Source organism: Suricata suricatta, chromosome 1 (assembly GCF_006229205.1).
Source record: "Suricata suricatta isolate VVHF042 chromosome 1, meerkat_22Aug2017_6uvM2_HiC, whole genome shotgun sequence".
Taxonomy (NCBI): domain Eukaryota; kingdom Metazoa; phylum Chordata; class Mammalia; order Carnivora; family Herpestidae; genus Suricata; species Suricata suricatta.
In genome coordinates, this window is record NC_043700.1 from 175,493,312 (window position 1) to 175,518,670 (window position 25,359).

The 25,359-nt window shown below is 36.0% G+C and overlaps 1 protein-coding gene across 1 annotated transcript in view; it reads left to right on the forward strand.

The window, feature by feature from the left end:
* The window catches only part of DHX15 (DEAH-box helicase 15), a 58,249-nt gene that overhangs the window by 25,530 nt on the left and 7,360 nt on the right, over positions 1-25,359 (forward strand). The window contains exons 4-11 of the mRNA XM_029948040.1: positions 3,570-3,729; positions 4,210-4,428; positions 9,501-9,668; positions 16,946-17,032; positions 18,542-18,691; positions 19,096-19,204; positions 19,941-20,132; positions 23,035-23,157. Coding sequence (XP_029803900.1) covers positions 3,570-3,729; positions 4,210-4,428; positions 9,501-9,668; positions 16,946-17,032; positions 18,542-18,691; positions 19,096-19,204; positions 19,941-20,132; positions 23,035-23,157 — 1,208 coding nt within the window. The remainder of the gene's footprint in view (positions 1-3,569; positions 3,730-4,209; positions 4,429-9,500; positions 9,669-16,945; positions 17,033-18,541; positions 18,692-19,095; positions 19,205-19,940; positions 20,133-23,034; positions 23,158-25,359) is intronic.

Sequence of the window (25,359 nt, forward strand, 5' to 3'; positions counted from 1 at the left end):
GTTAAAACACAGATAGCTGTTTCATACAAAACAACATAAAAAATCAGAATCAAGTCACTCTGAACACAGAATCATCTCATAAATAATATGGCCAGAGTTGCTGTTAAATCTGGTATTGGCTCAATTAGGCAAAGTGTTAGATCCTTCTATCTGTTTTCCTCTTTGTAGCTTAAGTAAACAACATGGAGGAAACCTGGGGAGGATGGGTGTGTGGACTTGCTCCCTGCCTCGCCTCTCTCTGGTTTTTAAGGAGGCCAGGTCAGTTGATTGTGGTCTTCATTGTTTCTGACATTTTTGACCTACTGAACTTGGGTCTTGATCTAGACCCTCTTACCCTCTACTTTGGCAGTGAACATGCGTATATTTTGAACCTCTTAATGTACTTTGAAAAGTCCACAGTGTTCCTAAAGTCCACTGCTTATATTCATACTGGTACATTTTTTATTTGAAATTTCAAAACCTCAGACATTTAGCATACATAGAAAAATTTACTGTGTATAAATACAGTACAGTGGTAACGACTGCCTGAAGTCTAAAAGCATGCCCTAAAGGAGTCCGTGCTTGTGGTAACACACAACAAAAGAATTGCCACAAAACTCTCAAGGCCTAACACCCTAGTTTTCCTATAAAATATATTTATGTTTTTCAGATGTTAAGACATGCCAGTAGAGACAAAATTAGAATTTTGACGTGATACATGAGACAGATGTTAGATGGCAGAAATCTTTTCAGCTTTGGCAGACACTTAAAGAGAGCATTGCTCAGTGTTCAAGTAAGATGGGGAGGGGAAACGGGCATACCTGTTTTCGAGGACACTTTTATGTGACTTGTATCTGTTGCTGGGTTATTGATTTTTCTAAAAATCTCTTTGTGTATATAAATCCAGATGTACTTGGGAGATCTAGCTCTGTTTCCCTTATTTAAAACAAAAGACCACCTGAGGGTTGGAGGATCAATTAAATCAGGGCCAAAAAAAATGCTTCGATGACTAACAGCATCCACTGCAGTAATTTCAGAGGACCAAGAAAGATATTTTTGTTTAATATCTCATTTCAGTAGATCACATACTATTTTTTTTTTCTGTATGTTTCCAACTCCCACCCTCACACCAGCTAACTTTCTGCTGTTTTATTTATATGTACATTTTCTTGGGACTTTAGGCAGAGGATGTTAATGTAGGAGGGGCCCAGGATTGGGGGTCAGTACTCTGATACAATCTATTTAATTGGCTTTGGGACCCTGGAAAGATAAACTACTAATACTGAATTTTGTTAATTGGGAAAGCAGCAATATTGATTGTATTTTTAAGAGACCTTTCAACTTCAAAAATGTAGTTTTTCCAGAGGTTCTCTATTGAACAAACAGTAAGCTTCCTATATGCCTGTGATGCAGTAGATAACAGTAGCGTCTCATGGAATTGACTCATTGGGTGATGATCAGATATTGAGGTGCTCTTGTACTGTTGACTGTCTCTGGAGTCTGGAAGTCTGAGGGTTTAGTTGACCATTTAACTTAGCACGTATAGTATGTATGGTTTCTGATAAAATGTGGTAAATAGTAGTTCCATTAATGTACAGTATCGGTGTCTGCCACTTGCAGCATTTGCTCTCAGAAAAATATGAAAGAATAAATATTTGGGTTAGTGATGCTTCTGAATGCCTTTACACTGTTGAAGCTTGAGAAATCTGAGCAGGGAAAAGAGCAGAATAATGTGTTTCAGGGAGTTTTCAAGTAAAAGTCTGATATGTTGTCAGGTCTGTGACTTTTTTTTAGTATGTGAGATTGAAAGTACATTTTTACAGTCTGAGGGTCTTCTTAAACTGGGGGCTGTTTGGGTCTTGATTATTGCTTCTGAATGCTTGAACTTGATCTAACTACATATTTCACTTCAAGTAAGTAATGTGCTACTGTTGGAACTGTGTATTGAGTTAACTTGCTAATTAAAATGTCTTCAGAAAGATTACTGTAGGATTCTATTTTGAAATGAGTAATCCTGGAAATTTAGCAGCATGGTGTAAATTTGATAGTAAACAAATATTTATTGTTTGAAAAATGACCAATGCATTGTTTTGTGGTTTTTTTTTGTTTTTTGTTGTTGCCTTGCAAAGCAACAGACAAGGGCTTTGTTGAGTCTGAGGAAGTTACTCACAAAGTAGTTGAAAACTGTATTATGTTTTGCCACTGAGATAATGTGGGAAAGGATTGCCTGTCTTATGTCAGTAATAACATCTGAAGGCAGAAGTTCCTAAACGTCCTCAAATAGATCAAAGCTATTTCAAAGCAACTACAGGCTCGAGTGTAGCTGATTCATGCTCTGTGCTGCACTGTCATTAAAGCACTGAGTCATAGTTTAATTGGCACTGTTTTTTCCCCATAGTCTTAATATAAAATAATCTTGAAGGTAATGCTGTATTAACTCTAGAAATGTAGTTTACTTTAAAAAAATATGGCCAACCAAGAAAGAAGCCTAAAATACATAGAGCAGGATAGGTTTGTTTGCCAAGTCTTATTAAATTTAGAATTAACTTCAGTTGAAATAGAGAAGGATTCACTTGTATTATACATTGTCAATTTGGTGGTTTTAAGTGCTCCAACAGATGGCATTAGCTAAAATTACCAGGTTGGTCTGTGAAAGATTAGGTTAGACTCATTTGTGAAAAAGAGACCCAAAATAGCGAAGTCATAAATGATGACTTCAGATTTTTATCCTGCTTTTAAATTTGTAAATAAAATCATTAATTGAATGAACTGTGACTTCAGCATTTGCAGGTGGACTTTATTTTGACCACATGCCAAACTAAGTATAGTTATTTTGTGTTAGTGACACTCGCAGGCTGGCCCATAACCAACCTTTGCAAACCACATTTCATCTGAGTGCTACATTAGCGGATTTGTCTTGTGCCATCTCTAAAATTGATTTAGCAGATGTCCTTCGCCTTTCTCTTTCACACATATCTATCAACATTTCTATAATGCTAGTGCTGCCCCTTATTCTATGAATGTATTTCTTTTTGTGCTTCTTTGCCATCATTTCATTGAATTGGGTGGGGCTGGGGAAAAGAGACAGTAGACTTTTATGCTGTTTTAGCTCTTTTGAACCAAGTAGCCTGTTGTTAGCTTAAATGGGGAATTACTGAAGCTTTAAAGAAATGTACATTTGCATGTGATAACATTTAAGTGTCTTCTTAGTTTTGTTTTGCAGTTTGAATATTTGTGTTTTAAATTTTGTACTTAAGAAACTCATTTAAGTGATGACTTTTCCTTTGGCATTTGTGTGAAACCATGTGATCATTATATTCCATAGTCAGATTTAAACTTATTTTTGTAACATATTTCGCTAGTACAGTCTTACTTGACAAGATTTCAATGTATGACTTGTTTCATTATATACATATCTTTAGAAATTTTTCTTGTTGCTTAATTTTGCAATTGATTATGAAACAGCACATTTGTTTGGAGAAGATTTAATTTTGATTCACCTGATATCTTTGCATTTATTTTTATGTCACGAAGTTCAGTTTTAAAATGCCCTAAACGAACCTTGACCAACTTGTTTTTTGTGAATATAGGTATATGACTGATGGGATGTTACTTCGTGAAGCTATGAATGATCCCCTCCTGGAGCGCTATGGTGTAATAATTCTGGATGAGGCTCATGAAAGGACTTTGGCTACAGATATTCTCATGGGTGTTCTGAAGGAAGTTGTAAGACAGAGATCAGATTTAAAGGTGAAGTAATTTTTTTACTCATTTATTTCATAAATGAGCAAAAGAGAGAGCACAGATGGGAGAGGGACAGAGGAAGGGAGAGAGATGATCCCAAGCAGGCTTTGTGCTGTCAGCGCGGTGCCCAACACAGGGCTCGATCTCATGAATGTGAGATCATGACTCGAGCTGAAATCAAGAGTCAGATGCTTAACTGACTGCACCACCCAGGTGGCCCTAAACTTTCGATTTTAAGGTACTGTTTCAGGGAAATACAGTTTATTTATCAGATATCTGGTTTATCTCTAATTTTTTAAAATATAAGTAAGTCTTTTATTGTCGCTCAGCATTTCTGTATTTGATTTTTTAATTGGTTTATTTGTTTGAAGGCTTTCGTAGGCTTTTTTATAATTGATATATATATATAGAGAGAGAGAGAGCAGTAAATATTACTTGTAAGAATTTTTGAAGACAGCTCTAAATAATTTACTGTTTTCTTTTCAGGTTATAGTTATGAGCGCTACTCTGGATGCAGGGAAATTCCAGATTTACTTTGATAACTGTCCTCTCTTAACTATTCCTGGGCGTACACATCCTGTTGAAATCTTTTATACTCCTGAACCAGAGAGAGATTATCTTGAAGCAGCCATTCGAACAGTGATCCAAATTCATATGTGTGAAGAAGAGGAGGGAGATCTTTTACTTTTCTTAACTGGTCAAGAGGTATCGTCATTCTTTGCTTTGTTATTTAGCCTTTAAACATACTAAAATATACAACCTTTTAAACCTAAAAGCTTGGCATATATTAAACACGTATTTCTTATCCCAAGGCATAAAGTTTCTCTTCAGCTTGATTGCATTTATGTATGAACTATATAGCCCTTTATGTACTCAGTGGATACCTTTACTCATTAGTGTTTGTTAATATTCTAAGAATAAATTCTTTTAGGATTTCAGGATTTAGCAATTGCAGTCTCACCTTTGGAGAGACCTGGGTGTGGTAAGTAGTGGCGTGTGGTAATCTGCAGTTTTGCTGAGGTATGAATTTGAACCACGTAGCTGCTGTGAAATAAGGTTGTTACCGTTAGTTAACTTGTGAGTGAACTTGAGTAACTTGGATGCCCATGCCACATCAAAATGAATGTTGGTGTTTTGGTTTGGTCATCTGTGTGTGCGCTGAGGATTGGAAGGAATCACTGATATTTCTTAGTTAGAATTTACCCATTTTAAGATACACATTTTATTTTCAGGTGCTGCATGTTTTAAACTTGTTTCCCGCAGTTGGTTTATAGGTATGCTGGGACATTGTCGAGCTGAATGAAGTTCAGGAAAAAGCTGTCTGGATGAATCAGTTTCACAGAGCTTTTTGCTGGAGGGTTTTCTTAGAATTTGTCTTTTGTTTCAATAGGCTTTATGGATTTTCTAGAAAGTGCTTCTCAAACTGACATACATGCAGATCACTTAGAAAATTTGCAAATTATGATTCCATAGGTCAGGTGGAGCCTGAGATTCTCTCTTTCCAACAAGCTCCTGAGAAATGCTGAAGCTCTCCAGGTTTGAGTAGTACAGGTTCTAGAGCAGCTTGTTCTGCTAGACCTTTTTTCAGTGCTACACGTGTTCTGTAACTGCTGTTCAGTGTGGCGGTCAACAGCAGCGTATGGCTGTGAGGATTTGAAATGTGGCTAGTGAGAGGAGGGACTAAGTTTTAATTTTACAGCATTTGATTTAAATAGCTACATGTGACAACCCTCTTCCTGTTTCAGTGTTTGTATGGCCCACTAGTTAAGAATGGTTTTTACATTTTAAGTTTATTTACTTATTTTGAGCAAGAGCGGGTGGTGGGGGGCAGAGAGCAAGGAGCGAGGGAGACAGAGAGAGAGAATATGAATCCCAAGCAGGCTCCGTGTTGCCAGCATGGAGCCCGACGTGGGGCTCCAGCCCAGAGATCATGAGATCATGACCTGAGCTGAAACCAAGAGTCAAACATTTAACCAGCTGAGCCACCCAGGTGCCTATTTTTACATTTTTAAAAAGTTGTAAACAAGACCAAAGAATTCGCAACAGACAGGCTATATGGATGTAAAGCCTAATGTTTTGGCCCTTATGATGAAAGGTTTGACCCTTGCCCCAGGACATTTCTCAAGTATGGCCAGTGGACTTCCTGCCTAGGAAGTGACTGATGGGATGTTACTTCGTGAAGCTATGAAGCGGCCTCTTGGTCTTCTTTCAGACTTGTTGAAATGGGTGAAATATGAGGCAAAATACAGGAATCTGCATCTTCTATGAGGTCTACAGGCTACTTTTCTATCTCCCTAGGTTTAAAGGTCTCTGCCCCAGAGGAATGTTTAAACCTTTGTAATTCCTGTAGTACATTAATGACACAACACTGAACGGTGTTGTGGGGAATTGCCCTAGTTCTCCCAGATAGCACAATCAGAGGTCTTCCATGGAAGGGCCTGCCTCTGTTGGAATGTGAATTACTTTATTTGTATTCAGTTTCTACAGGAATGCTTGGTATACGTAATGTTCGAGCACATGCTATTACTTTTAAGAGCTATAAATGTTGAGTAATTGTTTATCACTCATTTCTTTAGTATTCATATGATTTATGATTTGTACCCCATTGACCATGTGGTTCCTTTTCTATAGAACAAGGATTTTCAACGTCAGGACAGTTTACATGGTAGTTCAGCCATTTAGTTGTTGTTGTGGGGTACCCTATGCATTATGGCGTCTTTGGCCTTATCCATTAGATGCAGTTAACACTCCCTTCTCCAGTTGGAGCAGCCAGAATCGTCTACAGACATTGCCAAATGTCTCCTGTGTGGAAAATCATTCCCAATACAGAGTCATATTTTTTCTTTTGGGATATAAAACGTGTTGCAAATTCAGTTTTATAGATAAACCTCTGTTGGTACTGGTCTTCCTTTTTATGCATTTTGAATGGAAGACTTGTTATATATTTTGTAGAGAAGAGTACCAAATGCTTTTTTGATGGCATATAAACAGTATTTATGCTCTATTGTAGTGTTTAGGATGTTGAGGTATTCATTTTGTTTTTTTGTGTCTTGTCTCTATAGTTTCTTGTTTCATCTAGAATGCATAGTGTATTTTCTTAAATGGCTTTTTAAAATAGCCATTATATTCAGATAACTAAGCATATTAGAATTTTATCAGAACTACCAGATAGTCTCATGGTGAAGACCTAAAAGGCTTTTCTATGATTTGACTTCATATACTTGATATTTTGGCAGCTATCTCATATTTGGGAAAAGAGAGTAAGTCCCATGGTTTTCAAATGTGTGCTGGAGTGTATGTTTTCCAGTACAGTTATTAACTGTAATTGTGAACTGTGTTTGCATGTGCCCTGTTATATTTTTAAATTTCCTTTAGGTGACTAATCTTGAATTTTGAAGATCCTTAGGGAGAAAGTAGCAGACTACCTAATGTATTTTGTTTCCCTGATTGTGTTTAGTAAAGCTGAATTAAAGATATAAAATATTATTTTTCATGTCTGTGAACCTGTGTTATTTTTACATGGTGAGTATTTTACATGGTAGATTCTTAGAATTCAGGACTTCTGTCTTTGTGAACTTAAATAGCACCCATAAAATTCAGTTTTCTTATGAAATTTTAAAATGGATTTTAAGAGCATTTGACCATTTTGATCACTTAATAATGCTTGTATACTAATCTGAGTTAATTTGGGTAAAGGAGATCAATCTTAATTGGTGAAAGGTTGGGAAGAATTTGAATTCTAGGATACTTTTTGTGTTATTTTATGTTAATGCATAAAATCAAGTGTTGCCTAGTAGAAGTCCTTAGGAGGGTATAATTCTGAATTAGATAATAATTATAATTGAAATATCAATTGTAAATGGTTATATGAAAGATATTGAAACTATTTTTGAAGCAGCACATTAATTTATCATGAATTTTGCTGAATAAAATGTCTTTTCCATATGCACTGAGTTTAGCCTCCTCAAATTACTAGTCCCAATTTATTTATTAACCTGATTAATACTTTTGGAGCTGAAAGTCTTAAAAACTCCTGAGCTTCTGTCTTAATACTCAGTCTTGCTCAAAACTAACGGATAGGGTTGCTTTATGCTGATGAAAAGCTTTGTTCTTTTCTGAACTTCCCTTGTTGACTGTGGAAATTTGGTAAACCAAGGGAAAAATTTTGTTGCAGTTTAAAAGTAACTGTTTAGAACTTTGCTTTTATAAAAAACATAAGTGATGTGGGAGTTTTCCCCTCATCTTTAGAGATATCGTTATATCCCGTGCAGCAGTGCTTTTGTCTTAGCTCTGTGCACATTCGACAGATCGCATAGTCTAGTCCCAAGTAAAGTTGGAGTTACCTTGTAAAAATTCTGGAATCTGCAAATGTATGATTTGGGGCACTTTGTTTTCTAATAGATGAAATTTGGATGTATGGTGACTTTGGACCTTTTATTTTCTGGTCAAATACATGGTTAATTAAGTAAATTAAAAATATTCTGGATATTGGAATCAGTTTTCCTGTTTTTTTTTTTAATTTTAGAAAAAGCTAACTTGGGGTTTATATTCAAATCTTTTTGATTTGGAAGAGATCTAATTTTGTATTTGCATACCAGCAGGGGGCATTCTCATCTAGATACAGCATTTAAAAGCTTTTTTTCCCCCCTTAAAATATTTGTTTTGTTTGTTTTTTTCTTTCAGTCAGTAGCATTCTTTGATTTTCTTTTAAAACTTCAGATTCCAAAGGGAACTATTAGCCTCAAAACCTTAATAGTAATTTTCTGTGTGATAATTTTCAAGACCCTTATTTTTTTCTTTCTTTTTAAGGAAATTACTGTGTTTGAAAGAGGGGAGGGGAACATTTTTGTTCTTAAGTGACCAGAAACTTTGTATTCTTTAGCATGGAAACAGAATTGTACTTTGATTTAAAGCCATTTCAAGGAAAATCATTTTAGTTTGATATAATAAAAATACAGACTACATTTACCTGATACATTTTTCCCGTTTTTTGTTTAATCATTCTGATTTTTTAAATAAGAGAGATTTTGTTGATAACGATAGCTTCTGATTGGGTCGTTTATTGGGTAGGCTGCCAAGTTATTTAACATACTTCTGAGTATAACCAGATTGTTGCAGTAAAATTTAAATTTGTGGTCCTCCCCCCATTTTTAGGTCCCTTGGCCACTCCCTTACAGCCTCCACTTACCTGTCTTTCTCTGTCTCCCACACAGTCTGAGTATTCATTTTGTGTCTTCTCTTTAAAAACTGGATTTGAATGCAAATGCATTGGAATTTTCTGTGGTGAGGGAGATACTAAGTTATTTGGATTAGCCTACTTCTTAAATATCTGTTGATACTGTATAGGTGTTTGTTCTCATTAGGCACAATGAAGCAAATCTTCCATATAAGTACCTTAGTGATATGTGACATTAAAGCCTAATTGGCTTATTTAAAATATCTAGCACATCAATTTCTTTTAGATTGTGAAAATTGAAAAGGTTATGAGTGCAGTTAAATATTCCTGGGTGGGAAATTTTAATTTTAGTACAATTTGTTGAGAATTAATTGGGACATTTTGACTAGCAGAAAAAGAGTGTGGAATGCCAATAAGATAGTTATTTATTTGCTTATAGAAATGAAAATTTTTTCAATAGTTTTGGAAACCCAGTGAAGTTTACCAAGTTTTGATGTACCAAATTTAAAATAAGCTGCTCAGAATTAGGATTATGATAAATACTTAAATGTTTCAGTGTGTATTTTTGTTTTGTTTTTACACTCAGACTTTTATCTTGTAGGAAATTGATGAAGCTTGTAAGAGAATAAAGCGTGAGGTTGATGATTTGGGTCCCGAAGTTGGTGACATTAAAATCATTCCATTATACTCCACACTTCCACCTCAGCAGCAGCAACGCATTTTTGAGCCTCCACCTCCAAAAAAGCAGAATGGAGCGATTGGAAGAAAGGTTTGCATAGAAATGTTCTCTGTAAACATTTCATTAATACAAAAAGAACTGTGAGATATGAAGGTGTATTGAATTATTAAAGACTATGTTATGGGTGATAGTGATCTGGATTGCACACTACAGAATCTCTGTATTTCAAAAGTAAATATTAAACAATATATTTAGGTGGAATTTTGCATAATTTTTGACTGTAGAGTAAGAACATGTACTGTTTCCCATCCCCTATAAGAAGCCTCTCCTTAGTAAATGGGAGTTTGATTAGGATAGGTAAAGAAAAGAGGGAGCTGGCCTCGTGTTGTCTTTCTCTCCATTAGTAAGTGGGTTTCTGTAGGGCTGTAATGTAGACTCTCTTACTGTGGATGTCTGCCTAGCATAGGAAGGGAGCAAGGGTTTTCCAAACCTGTTTCTGGGCTCTTTGTTGCGATGGAAAGGGTATCTGAGTTGTAGTTTGAAACAGAACATCTTTCCTTTTGTTTTTTTAAGAATTGGGTGTTCTAGTAGATTCCTTGAAAATAAAATTATATTGGTTGAAAAGGTTTGAAAAACCCTACTATAGTGGAGTCAGTCATTAGGTTAAATAGTAGCTGTATATGAGTGGGATTTGTTAAGATTCTTGATCTCTGGTTTTAGTTTTCATTTTCTAAAACACTTTTTTAACATTTATAAATTTTTGAGAGCTAGAGAGAGAGCGGGAGTCGGAGAGAGGCAGAGAGAGAGAGGGAGACCTAGATTCTGAAGCAGGCTCCAGGCTCTCAGCTGTCAGCACAGAGCCCAACATAGGGCTCAAACCCACAAACCAGGAGACCATGCTTAACCAACTGTGCTACCCAGGTGCCCCTTAAAGTTTTCCTTTTTTAAAGTAGGTATATTTTACCTTTATCACTTTGATAGATTATAGCAAGGATTAAACTTTGTGTATACAGAGTACTCCTTTGTCTGGAACAAACTAGTCCCTCAATGATAGCAGCTACAAATTCCTTGAATATATTCATGTAGATAAAAAGTCTTAGTTGAAATACTATTTATGATTTACTAATCAGTCAAATTTGGAATTTATTGCTTTCTTCTATATTTAGGACTAACAGATTTTCACAACTATTTTTTGCTTTTTTTCAATCTTTTGCTAATATTTATGTTTATCGTGATCATTGAAAAATTACATATTATCAAGATACTTAAATATATCCAGGCTAATTATTTTTTTACATGGCTGTGTAAAAAGCTAAATGAACCAGATACATTTTTCAAATTAAAGGAACTTACTGAAAGGCTATACGACACCAGTCTAGTGGAGTATAAATTAACAAGAGATTGATAGGGAAGAAATCACCTTCTGAGGTTTTTTTCATAGATTAGCAATAGTAGTGAATATAACATAAAATGTCTGATCATAGCTTCATTATGTTGAACGTTTCCAGTTAGTTTTGTTATAATGCTATCTCTAGAACATGTTAAAATATTTTTCCCTGTTATTTTATGTGCATTCTGAACCTTGGGGAAAACTTGAAGTTTAAGTGATAGTTTTAGTATATAATTCTGAAGTTGATCTGTTGACTGAAAAGTACTTACTTGTGGAGTTCTTAGCATAGTTCTCTATCAGTGGTTGTATATAAAGTAGCTGTTTTCTTATATATTTGAATAGTAAAAAGGAGTAACCTGTAGGCAGATGATTTAATTTTTCTTGAAATCATGTATACTTTGCATGTCTGCATTTGTTTTAATTTGAAGGTGTTTTTCTTGTTTGTTTTTTGGTTTCTTTTTGTTGTTTAACTACTGAGTAAAACTGACATATATAGCAAGCTTTGCCAAATTTATGTGTCTTTTTATGTAGTTCTTTTCATTCCATTTTTAGGTTACTTTGAGAAGAATGAGCCTGAGCTTATTGAAGTATATTTCACACCTGAGCTCTTTTGTTCTGTTAATTATTAGTATACTTGGAAGTTAAGTTCAGTCTGGTGCCAGTCCAGTACATGAAACACTTCTAGGATCTACAGCTTAAGTTTATGGAGTAGAATTTACTGCTTTTTGTGTTCTTGTAAATCATAAGGATATTGAGATGAGTTTTGTCTCACGGAAAAGAATGACTCAGCAGTAGTTGGATATATGTGTTGTGAAGGCCATAGATGATGAAGGGATCACTGAGTCCCCAGAGCTTGGACTCACATTGGAATCCCAACCTGGGCTTTTAATTCAGAGTCACACCAAGGGCCAAAGTGCTGCTGCATCAGCCATTGATGATGTTTCATTTAGCTGAAGCTACAGGACCTCTTGCTGGGAAATCTGTTCTCTTCTTGGCATGAGTCAGCTTGATCTTCTTGAGGCTGAAAGCAGCACCATCACAGCCTTCCTGGATCATCCAGGGAGGGGCCGAGCACTTCCTTGGCACATGGTGTGTCATTGTCATGTGAGAGAAGCGCTTTGAAGCCTGGCATGTGTAAGGAAAAGTAAGCATTTTTATAGAAGCCTCATTTACAGAGGAGGATTCATTTCTCTAGTCCTGTTATTTGGTGCTGGATGGAGAAGCTGCCTGAAGGAAGGTGGTAGTGCCAGCTAAGACCCAGAGAGAGACAGCAGAAACACCCTGGCCAAACACTGACCAGCACTTATGATGAGCAAATCACCGAGCAAGTGACCAGGACCATTAGAAAGGTCATAGGGATTATTGGGGAAGGAGGAAGAGTAAGCGTGAAGATGCATGCAGGTTCTGTGAGGGCAAGTGATCGGGTACTGGCACAGGAAGAACTGGCATTCCATTGCCACTTTCCTGTTTGTTGTTGCATTATATTAAGCAAAAATGCCACAGCTTTGATTGTATCCTGTTTATATTATAAAATATAGGACTAGAGGCCAAGGCTTGCTGCCTCTGTTATGAATTCATTAAACTGCCAGTTACTAGAATGGAGCTTTCATTCATGGGTGTTAAACTGTCACTGATTGATATTCACAATTGATTTAAAAGTACAAAGGAACGTTTAAGGATTTATGTTCTGCTTCCAATTGTATAAAACAAAATACAATTTGATTCTTCTTTTTTTTTTTTGGTTAAATTTGTTCTAATAAAAGGATAATAGCGTAAAATAGAATGTAATAAGTTAGAACGTTTGGAACAAAGAGAATATTTAATATAGTTCTTAAAATTCCACCAAAATAAGTATAATTCCATATTATATTGGGGCACCTTTTGTAAGGTAGTGCCTTGTTCTCTTACTGATAGTATTAACTTATGCAAAATAGAGTTTATAATATGATTGTAGTAAAATAAACAGAATAACTTTTTAGTATTTAAGTTTTAAAATGTAGGCTATATTAAAGGTAGTTTTATGGGCATTGGGGATTTAACTAGCATTCATTTTGCAAATAGTTACTGAGTTCCTTTTATGTGGACTTCTAACACAGCACTATTGGTAAACAGTTTCAAACTTTCAGTGATCAAGAAAGTTGAGAATGCATGTATTTATGTGAGGGTAGATCTTGTTACCTGTTGTTTTTCCTAATGTTTATTTTTGAGAGAGAAGTGTGTGCAGGGGAGGGGCAAAGAGTAAGGGAGAGAGAGGATCCCAAGTAGGCTCCACCAGCGCTGAGCCCTATGTGGTGCTTGAACCCACGAACCATGAGATCATGACCTGAGCCGAAATCAAGAGTCAGACTCAACCGACTGAGCCACCCAGGTGCCCCCGTTTTACCTGTTTTGATCATGTTGACATTTATTCACGTATTTGACTTGAAGCTCAAGCTACAGTTTTATATAGGCCTTAACGTCTACTCATCAGTAAATTACCTGTGTGCATCTTTTGACTAAGACTTAACAATTGCTGTTTTATAGATTTGATGTTATTAAAATCCAGCCACTATTCTTTGATTTTACTTAGTTTTCATTAAAATTGTCCTTACAAATAGTTGAATTTTCTGTAGCTTATCTTACAATTTATTAATTAACATGGCTCAAAGCATACACTGCTCAATAAAAAAGAGAAATGGTCCCTGTGGAGATGGTTCTGTAGTTTTAAAGAGAGGCTTAATGATCCACTATCTGAAGATAACTTAGTGTGGTGCTGCTGGGGTGTGTACAAATACACTCGTGTCCTTACTGAATTGGCGACCCCTGTGGAGTTCCCTGGGGACTAAAAATCCTGACTAGTTGAACCTAAATGCATTACTGTGTCCAAGTAGAATTCAAGTAGAGTAACTCAAGTACTTTGAGTTCTACTACTTTGAAATGGAATTAATGAAATAAATCAAAGTTGATTTCATTGGAAGGCATATTATTGAGGCAGAAGGGGTTAAATCTAGAAGAAAGTTAGATCTTAACACTTAACATAAAAACATAAAATTGGCAGTAACATCAAATGTTTTTCCACAGGGCATATTCTATATTTAGGGGTTATTTACCTGAAATAATTGCTTGCCCAGTGAGGTTTGAACACTTTTTAAGGCTCTTTGAGCACTTATTGCCATGTTACAGTCTAGAAAGCTTGTGCCATTTATATATAGTCCCATTGGTCATATGTAGGTCCCTTGACAAATTCAGGATCATTTTGTGTTCTGGCCAGTTCCTAATTAGATCATATGCCACTTAACATCTAGAACATACTTAGGCTTGCATTAGTTCACTGCTAAGGTTTCAAGGGAGCAGGATAACTTTTATCTCTCCTTTATTTGTTCTTGTGCATTATGTATGTATGTTTTCTTTAGCCTTAGCTAGCATTACCTCTTTAGTAGTAGAGTCATAGAAGAAGCACCCTTAAAGTTGTACAGTTTGTTACCGGAGTTTCCCCCTTTTTTGTCCCCAAAACTACCTCCCATGGTTTCTGAACCCTGCCCTTTTTCTTATAGACGCCTTCATAATTATTAAATCAGTACGGTAGGTAAATCCTGCTCAGATGTTTTTATTGCCTAATTCAAGCTTTTTAATCAATTTACTTTTAAGTGTTTGGAAAAAAACTTTAAAGTCCTATTTCTCTGTGGTCGTTTTAAACATTACTTTGACTTTTGGATGGCAGTAGACTATTGGTAATGACATGGGGATTGCCAGGGGGGCATAATCCTGTGATTCTCAAGCACTTGGGGAGTCACAAATCCACACTTCCTCGTAAGTATTCTGTAATTTGTCACATATACACCAAAAGAAAGTGCATGCATATGAAATGAAATTATTTTGTGGAGAAAAATTATTTTTAAATAACTAAAGAATTGATCACATCAGGAATTTTTATCACACTTACTGTATTCTGTTGTGGAAGAAACTTGTGAAATGTAATTTTTATTTCATCCATTGTTTTAAATATATATCCAGAACCATAACAATTTCACCCCAAAATTCCAGAAATCTCTAAGGAATTACAAGCATGTATCTGGTTCTGTAACTAGTTTATAAGGAATTTTTACATTATGTAAATTTATTTGTTACAACTTTATCTTAGTTCAATTGATATTCAGGAGTTAAAAAAAAAAAAGAAAAGGAAATCAAGGTTTGGGAGTGTTAAAAATCTTTCCACTAGAACTCAGCTTTGTAGGTTTGCTCCCCAGCTCTGCCACTTGACTCCTAAATTCATTGCTCCTCCCACCATAGCTCACTGACTTTGTAGAAGGCTATTAAACTCAGGATATTTATTCAGATTCACCTGTCAACCTTATATGCCTTGCTTATGTTTGCTTCCCTTCTAGTAAGTGAACCATGTGTGGGTCATCTGAATATCTTAAAAAATATTTCTGTAACCTAAAACCTCCATGTTTCTTATCCATTTGCTAGTTAGGAGTCGTTGCAACTGCCCAATAAAAAAAGGAAGGATTTTGGTTTTAGATGTGTGAATGATTCTAAAACATTACCCTGTTAGTTGCTCTCTAGTAAGTTTTAAAACCTCCAAGATTGCCTGGAGGTATGAATCCTTTAATTTTTTAGTTGTGTCTGTGGACATTTTGTCTACATGCTCTAGTTTAAGCTGAATGTTCTATTGCTAGTGTTCTTCCCTTCTCTCTCTGGCAGACCCCACCCTACCCTCAACAACACTCCCCAGTGCCGTTTTCCAAGTAGGCTTCCTTTGTCTTTGCTGTGGAAGTAAGCCCTTTTTAAATCCCACAGTGAGTCTTTGGCATCATTTATACTTTCTGTCCATGTCTAATCTTCCTTTACAGACCGTAAAAGCTGTACGAGCAGGCTGTGTGTCTGAGTCATCTGCTGTGTCAACTGCTTGCATATATAGGCATTTCCACTTAATGGCAGTTTCCTGTTCCTTAAAAAAATACTGAGAATCCCATTTTCATATTGTTTAATAAGAAAAATTATGTGACATGTTACTCTCAAACCCCAACTAGTTTCCTAAAATATATCTGAAACCCATCATATATTTGCATAAAAAAACAAGCTATCATATTAGTATGTAAATGATTTAAACATTGTTCCCTGGCAATAAAAGGTTCAAATGATTCTTGACAGTTGCTTTGTATGCAGTGACGTTTTAAGACTGTACACTTTAAAAATATCTCCAGTTGATTCTTAAGATCTGCCAGTTCTTGGATTATAACTTGAGATTTAACACACACACATAGGTGCGTTTGTGCGCCGCCCCCTCCCCCCCCCGCCCCCCGCCCCCAATGCCTTCAAGTGCCATTTAGTTTAAAATGTAGAGCTTTGTTGATACAAAGTTTCCTCGTAAATATTGTCAGAAAATGTTGAAAGGTACACATGTTGTAGAGTTTGGATAATAACCAAATAATGTTCTGTCAGGGAGGCATTTCTGTAAGGTAAGCTTGTGTTATTTCATTATTTTTCTTTTGATGCTATCATTCTATTTAAGAAATCAAAAAAGTGATTGAATGATAACCTGAAGCAATAGCTTTTGTTGAGAAAGAAATTTTCTGTGATGGGCTAAATGAAATTTTGATTAAGATCTTAAATATTAATTTGTCTTTATTGCATTGGCTGTTAAGGATGAAACCTTATTTTTAGTTTACTTAATTGGGTTGAAATTCATTGTTCAGTGAAAGTGCATGGCTTTTTTTTTTTAAGTTTATTTATTTTGAGAGGGAGTGAGCGAGTGCACATGAGTGCAGGGAAGGGGCAGAGAGAGGAGAGAGAGAATACCAAACAGGCTCTGCCCGGTCAGCAAGGAGCCTGATGCAGGACTGGAACTCATGAACTATATGATCACAACTTGAGCTGAAATCAAGAGTCAGATGTGTAACTCAGCCACCTAGGCACCCTGTAATGGCTATTTTTACTGTCATTTGAATTTTACCCAATTTGTGATACAATTTATATACTATTTATTTCTTAACAGGTTGTTGTGTCAACTAACATCGCAGAAACATCTTTGACAATAGATGGTGTGGTATTTGTGATTGATCCTGGATTTGCAAAACAGAAGGTACATATTTTAGTACTTTCGTTGTAGACTTCATTAAGTTGTTAGCTTCACAGTATTTAGTGCCTACTTCACACTTATGAGTGCCTACTCATTTAATGACCAAAATTTACTTTGTAGAATTATTTTTCTGTTGTGTTTCATTTTCAGACTTCGTGATGATGAGCCTTTTCTATTCTAGCTGGCTCTGATTTAGTAAACCGGTGCATGATGTTTAATCCTAGACTGCTTTTTTTCCTTATAAGATTGCTTTGGTGTTTTTGTTTTTCTGTAGCAGTGGTGAGTGTTTTGGTTTCTGTGTGTGTTTAAGGAGTATGGGGCAGTAATAAGAGGACAGGATTGTCCCTCCTGTAGGTTAGTCACTTACCCATTGAAGGTAGACTTTCTGTTATGTGCCAGGCATAGTGTCTGAACAGGTGTTATGTCAGCCTCTAGTTTACAGTACTGAATACGAAGCACGTTTGCCAAATAAAGTGACTAATCAATAAATACTGCATATGTTTTATTATCCATAGATCTTTGATTATATTTGATTACATTTTGTAGGTATAATTGAGAATTTGTTGCACATAATATTCGTGTTTCTAATGGAAAATTTTCTCTTTAAATTGGCAGTGTTAAACTGGTTTCTTTGTGGACTAAGTTCAAAATGTTTTTCTTTCCTTTTTTTTTTTTTTTAAATGTTTATTTAGTTTTGAGAGAGAGAGAGAGAGCTGGGGAGGGGCAGAGAGAGAGGGAGACACAGAATCCGAAGCACACTCCAGGCTCTAGGCTCTGAGCTGTCCACACAGAGCCTGACGCGGGGCTGGAACCTACAAACTACGAGATTATGACCTGAGCCAAAGTCAGATGCTTAACCGACTGAGCCACCAGAAGCTCCCAAAATGTTTTTCTTGAATGTTCACTCTGAACATCAGGTGTTGAAATTAACAGGTTCTTTTCAGACAAAAGCCTTCAACACTGTTTGTCTACTATATGAAAGCAAGATAAAACTGGTAGGACTGAAATAATTTTATTTATTTTTTAACTTTTAGTTTTGAAGCAGAGACAGAGCATTGGGGGGGGGGGGGGCCGCGCGCAAAGGAGAGGGAGACAGAATCTGAAATGGGTTCCAGGCTCTGAGCTGTCAGCGCAGAGCCTGATACGGGCCTCAAACTCCAGAACTATGAGATCATGACCTGAGCCAAAGTCAGATACTTAACTGACTGAGCCACCCAGGCACCTGAACTGAAATTATTTTAAATTTGGAAGAAAAAGATGATGTAATCTCTGTGTGTAAGAACCTTTTTATGTTAGCTTGAGTCTTCAGGATGATGGAGTCAGAATATCTGAAAGAAATTTAAGGCACAGGAATGATTAATTCTCAGTTCCCATTTCAGTGTGATTTACAGTCTTCATCGTTACTACTTTTTTTATTTGGGGATTAGCTGTGGACTTTGAGTACTTCTGTTAGATTACAGTTTTCTGTTTAACTGAAGAAAAAAATTCTTAGCATTATTTTCATTCCAATAGGTGTACAACCCTCGAATCAGAGTTGAGTCCCTTTTGGTGACAGCCATTAGTAAAGCTTCAGCTCAACAGAGGGCTGGTCGTGCTGGGCGTACCAGACCTGGGAAGTGCTTCAGACTCTATACAGAGAAAGCTTATAAAACAGAAATGCAGGTAAGGAGGTTTGCTTGTATACTTAGTATGTGTTTGGAAGGTTCAGTTGAATTTGTTACCAGAAGAAAATTGTTTTATTTACTTCATCCTGCCTTTTGGCACCATTGCCTCCTTACTTTTTCCCTGAGAGAGATTTATGGTGTAATCTGCCAGTATGGCTCTCTGTGACAGTCTTGAGTGGAAGTGAGCAGCAGAAACACTTTGAACTTTATAAAGCTAGTTTCACTGAAAGGGTCTGATTCCTTTTGGCTATATTCTACATGTTATTTTCCTCATGTGGATCAGTGGTTTAGAAGTAATGCCAAAGTAAATAGCCAAGGAGGCAGAGAACAGATATGTTTTGTTTTCTGGAGCAAGAGGATTAAGGCATGTTTAACAGAATAAACATTTTTGTTTTTTGCTAGGATAACACCTATCCTGAGATTTTGCGTTCTAATTTAGGATCAGTTGTGTTACAGTTGAAGAAGCTTGGTATTGATGATTTGGTGCATTTTGACTTTATGGATCCACCAGGTATGAATTCTCAAAGCATATTTTAGTAAACCTTTTAACCAGAATTCACTAGTTCTGCATTGTATTCATAACCCACATGGCACACACATACACAACACCCCCTTTTTTCTTCGGTGTTCTTCCAGAGAAGTCTTGTGTATTAGGAATAAAACTAAGAAATTATATGAGAATTCCTTTTTAAATTTTTTTCTTTCCTTAGAATAACTAAATTATTCTGGGAATTGATTGCACAGGAAAATGAGAACTTTGCTAATTTTTTTTTTTTTTTTTTTTTTTTTGAGAGGAAGAGTGAGTGGGGGAGGAGGAGGAGGAGAGAGAGAGAGAGAGGGAGGGAGGGAGAGAGAGAATCCCAAGTAGGCTTTATGCTCAGCATGGGCGGGGAGCGGGGCTGATGCAGGGCTTGATCCCACACCCCTAGGATCATGACCTGAGCTGAAATCAAAAGTTGGATGCTTGGCTGACTGAGTCACCCAGGTGCCCTTTTTTCTAATTTTATTTTTGTTAAAAATCACTTAATTTACTTAGGAAAATGACAGTCTTATCTACTGTGCAGGAATATTTTGCAAGATTATATGATTCATTGTTTGCTACATCTCTATAACTGAATTTGATGACAAGTGGAGTTTTGAGTTTGGTCCACTGTAGAATGAAAAATGAGATTGCTTGTAATAGTTTGTACTTTATCACATTTTTGCTTATTAAGGCAGTTCGTCTAATAGATTGCCTTTTCCCCCAGCTCCTGAAACTCTGATGAGAGCCCTAGAACTTTTGAATTACCTGGCTGCTTTAAATGATGATGGAGATCTGACTGAATTGGGATCCATGATGGCAGAGTTTCCTCTAGATCCACAGCTCGCTAAAATGGTTATTGCAAGTTGTGACTACAACTGTTCTAATGAGGTCCTATCTATTACTGCTATGTTGTCAGGTAATAGAGGGAAAGGAACTAAACAAAGCCCAGCTCTTCACAGTTTGGGTGGACTTCACATTTGGTTTTGTTTTTTAAGTTTTAGTATGATAGTGGATTTTATAGATGGTTTTGAGGAACTCATTTTGTTTCCTAAGTATCTTGTTAATAGCTTTATGAAGACATAAGTTACAAAAGTAAAGTAATTCATTGCGCATAAAATACAGTAAAAACATTGGCTCTCTTGAGTGCAAATAAAAATTGCAGTAAGGAAAGAATAAGTCTGAACGCAGTTGTAACTGACTTCTTTGATAGGTTCATCAGTTTTGCGGTTTATTACTGAAAGCACAAGAAGAACCTGTTCTAGTACTTGGCACTATTAAGTGAGCCTGAGACAAACCCAAACAACTATCATTTAAGTTGAGCTTTTCTTACATGTAGAGATATGGATTCTAGTGGCAGTCAAGCAAACATGAATTTCAAAGTTAGTATCAAATAAATAGAAGTAGTAATTATAATTTTAGGCCTAAAATCTAATCTGATCATTCTTTTACAGTGGCTGAAAGCACTTGATAAAAGAAATATACCTAATAGATAAAAATCACTAATTTTGGAAATTGGAGCATTAGGCTGAACAAATCATGCTGTTTTTAGTAGCCGTAAAACATAACCCACGAATGAATTACAACTTGGAAATTAGATTTTCCAAAAAGAAGTATGGTTCATTACTGTTCACTGATTCTTGAAGCTAAAAATAGAAGACATCTTATGGTCTTACTGATGATCAAAGTATTCAATACTACTAGTTCCAGTACTGGGGAGAATGACTTCCAGTTTCAGAGTGGTTTCTTAGTCTTAATTATAACTTAGTGCCTCAAATTATTCAGAATTTTCTTCTATAGAATTAAAGGATAAATTGAAAAAATTCTAAATATAACAGTTTTGGCTTAGTTTAGATGTATGGTATGTTTTAATGGTGTGACTTTTTAATTTAAGAACTAGCTAAAATGTTTTTTTGCAGAGTTATGACTGATCAGACTCAGAGCAGATGGGCAGGGCAGTCTCGAATCATTTTAATAAAATTGTAGTCTCACTTGCGGAGGTGGTGGTAGGTTGTTGTCTGCCTTTCTTACATGTTTTTGTTAGATGCTCCCGGTTGTACTTATGCAGGATTTTAGTTCATAGAGAAAGTGTGGGGCGAGAGCTAACAGACTGTTTGTGTATTTATTTGTTATCTGTTCAGTTTTTATTCTTCCAGTTTCTCTTATCTCTTACATATAATTACCATCCTATGAGTCTAGATTATTAGGTTTGTAAAAATCTGGTCATGGTGATTCAGTTGAAATCTTTCAGCTATATGTTTTATTTGTAATAAGGAGCTCTGCAAAACATAGGGGCTTATTATAAGCACATCAAGAGAACGGACATTTATGTGTAGCGGTTATTAAGCATGGCACTTCTGGGGGGACAATGTTAAAGGGTGAAGAAGAAGTCCTAGAACAAAAGCAGTTTGCCCAGCTTATAATGCTTTGATTTTCATTTAAATAGTTTTTGAAGTTTTCAGGTCCTGATACAAATAGTGCAAATCAGGGGCCTTATAGAGTGCTATTTATTCCCACTGTTAATTCTGGGAGCTAGTTCACATTAACTCACATCTTTGAGAGGTTTCTGTACTTTAACGGATTACCTTGCTTCAGTTACATTAAGCAAGACATTTAATTATTATTTATTGTGATCATGTGTCATTGTCTCTATTTGGCTTCTTTGGTATCTTTTTAAAGGGGAAACTGTATGGGAAAGTAAATTGAAACTGTACTTGATCTTGTTGTTGGTTATTCCCATTATCTTCTATCTGGACTGATCATTTATACTTTTTTATATTGATAAGATTTAAAGAGCTTTAAAAATGTGTTGACAAAAGTCCCAAGCTGTTAAGTATTTTTATTTTCATAATGCTTTTATGACTATGGAATTGCTAAAGTGAATTAAGGAAAGTTGTATTTTAAAAATGTAGTGCACGCTTTGTAACAACTTAAAGATTTATGTGAATTAACATCGAGGCTCTAAACAAATACTGTAGTTAACATATTTTGATGACCCTTGAAATAATGACTGTTTCAGACTAATTGTCAACTTTTTACATACTGGATTTTGCTTTTTATATTGAGGTTTTGATTCAAATAACCGTTTTTTTTAAAAACTTGGGACATCATTTTCTAATCTTTTTATTAAAATGCTGGAAAACTAGGCTGAATCTCCCCAGCCTTTTTGAATTTTCTTAATTCAAAGGCGGTTTAACCTTCCACCACTACTGCTATCATCAAAACCCAAGATTTCATGATATTTTTAATGTCTACATATGCTTCTGCTCACCGGTGCTAATAGTGATACCCACCAGTTGGTAATAGCCAGAGCACTAGGGAAAACATTACAGTAGAAATGTGGCAATAGATTGGTTAGAAAGTTGTTTTTAACCCTGCAGTGGGCAAATAGAGCTTCATAACTTTCCTAGCCATTCAGTGGATTTGATGGATGGCCTTTTGAAAAATTACATTTAGCTTAAAGGCTATTGACACCATAATTCTGGTTATTGGTAGAGCTATCGGCACTGGTTTTTGAAATAAGTTGAGCTTTCTATTTCTAGTATCTTGATGGCCTTCAGAATAGCTGTTTTGATGCCTACTTTTAGATCTAGTTACAAATAATCAGGTACTCTGTAGCTTTGAAACCCTCTTGTCTTACAGATGTGGTTAGGTGTTGATGTACCAAATCAAGGTAGTAAACAGTCCAAGATGCAGTTGGAGGCCATCCTGCCCTGCCCTATGCTCTGTGAACTGACCTAGCTAGGCCTTGTTCCTCTATCTGTGAATGCGTGACTCATCGATATGGGCGTTTGTGTTGGGCCCATACCAACCTTGTTTAGTCCCACAGTGTTTTGTTCGCCCCACGGAGGCCAAGAAAGCCGCAGATGAGGCCAAGATGAGATTTGCCCACATAGATGGAGATCATCTGACCCTGCTGAATGTCTACCACGCTTTTAAACAAAGTAAGTGTAAATTAGATTGAAGGCACTCTTTTGTCTAAATGTCACTTGCAGCACATAAGATGTTTCTTCATCTCACTTTCATTTATTATCCGTGACAACTTTACATTAGAAACCCAGAGGTACTTTAAGAAAAACTCCTGACTAGCATTTAAAATAGAAATTGTCTATCTTTTTCAAAGTTGTTTGCTCTTGTAATCAGGGGGAAAGCACCGATTATAAAAAGCTGGAAAATACAAGGTAGTTAAAACAAAACACTGGTATAAAATTTACTACCTTTTTTTTTTAATGTCTTTATTTTATTTTGAGAGGGAGAGACAGAGAGCGAGTAGGGGAGGGGCAGAGAGAGAGAGGGAGACATAGACTTTGAAGCAGGCTCCAGTGTCTGAGCTGTCAGCACAGAGCTCGATGCAGGGCTTGAACCCATGGACTGTGAGATCATGACCTGAGCCAAAGTCGGACACTCAACCGATTGAGCCACCCAGGCGCCCCTAAAATTTACTACTAACATACACATTTTATATACTTTTACTGTTCATTTTCATACATTTTGCATTTTTGTGTGAATAGTTTTGTATTTATAGAATCTTTACAGCTTAATAATTTTACTAATAAATAGCTCTTAAGTAAATATAAAACTAACAAAACAGCAGGATGGGCTGCATATATGAATGACCATTCTCAGTCGGGTACAAGTGGTATATAAACAGGAGAAGTCAACTACTTGTAGTTCAAGAAGAGCCATTATTACTGAGAGGTACTATTTTCTCACCTATAAAATTGGCAGAGGTTATAGAAAAATAGCTCTTAGCTATGTAGTAGTGGGTTTAGTGGAACAGTCATACACTGGCGGTGGGAATAGAAATTGATGTTGTCTTTATGAAAAGCTGTAGATTTTATGTTACTGAGAACCTTAACAAGTTGATACCTTTGGCCCAGAAATAATCTATAAAATTATCTTTCGATATGCTGTGGACACAGATAAAATTAAAGATTTCATCTCAGAATTATTTATGGTAATAAAAAAAAGGAGGGGAAACTACCTAAATGCCCACCAGTAGAAAGGTGGTTCAGTGATTTAAACTATAGTCACTTGGTAAAATGTTCTAACTTTAAATCATATTTTAAGAGACTAGTGACAAAAACATTTTCCAGTTGTTGAAAACAAGGAAATGCAACAATCAAGTTATTGCCTGCTGCTATTGTTGGAATCTACCATTTATAAAAATTAAATGAAAGGGAAACTTAAGAGGAAAAAATGCATAAATATTTGAAACAGGTTATGAAAATGTTTGATTTTTTACATAGCAGTAGGTTAACGTTTTAGATCACCTATAATCAAAGAATGGTAGCCTTACATCATCCCCGTTTACCAAAATTCTGGGGTTACAGTCACTACTAAGTATGTGATTTCTCCTAAGAAAATGGTTCTTTAATTTATAGCCTTGACAAATTTATCTATGGTTTTATTTATAATTCATTTTTGTTATCCCATAAAAATCTATTTATACTCCTAAAATAGTGCCTTGATCTTGGCACATCTCTTTTGAGGTGGGGGTGAATTTATTTATGCCAGAGTCTAAAAGTGCTGGAGAGCCTGTGAGGGGAACAAAGAGCAGAGCTGCCAGCATCCTGCACACCTGTGTCTTCCGAGTGGACTCTGGGAGGAGTTGACCAGAATTGATAAATAATCTGGTTTTTAAAAAAAAAAAAAAAAGATGGAAGGCCAACATGTAGTTTACTTAAGAACATTTATTTTATCTCTCTTATATCCAAAGTATTGATAATGGATCATGTTTAAAGACTTTATTCCTGGGGTAGGTCAGTCCAAGAAATATTCTATACTCCTTTGCGTGCCGAAGCGTACCGTGGTGGTTGATGCCGGGCGACCACCAGGCACATAACCTGTGAACTGACTGTGAGAAGAGCTGCAGAGGGGAGGGCCTTGGAAAGGAAGGCTCCTCTCCTGTTAGAAGGAGCAGCTTCGTGTCCGTCTTGCCTCTCAAAATCTTTGGTATCGTTAAGATACTCTCTAAAGGAGCAGCATGCATTTTTTACTCTATGGTCTAACAAGACATTTTAATGTTCTTTTAAATTAGGAGATTGTGTTATTTTGTTTAAGTTTTGATAGTTGGCACAGCAGTTAGTGTATTTGGATTTCATAATTGGCTCTGAAAATAAAGTTTAGGATTGATACTAGAACTG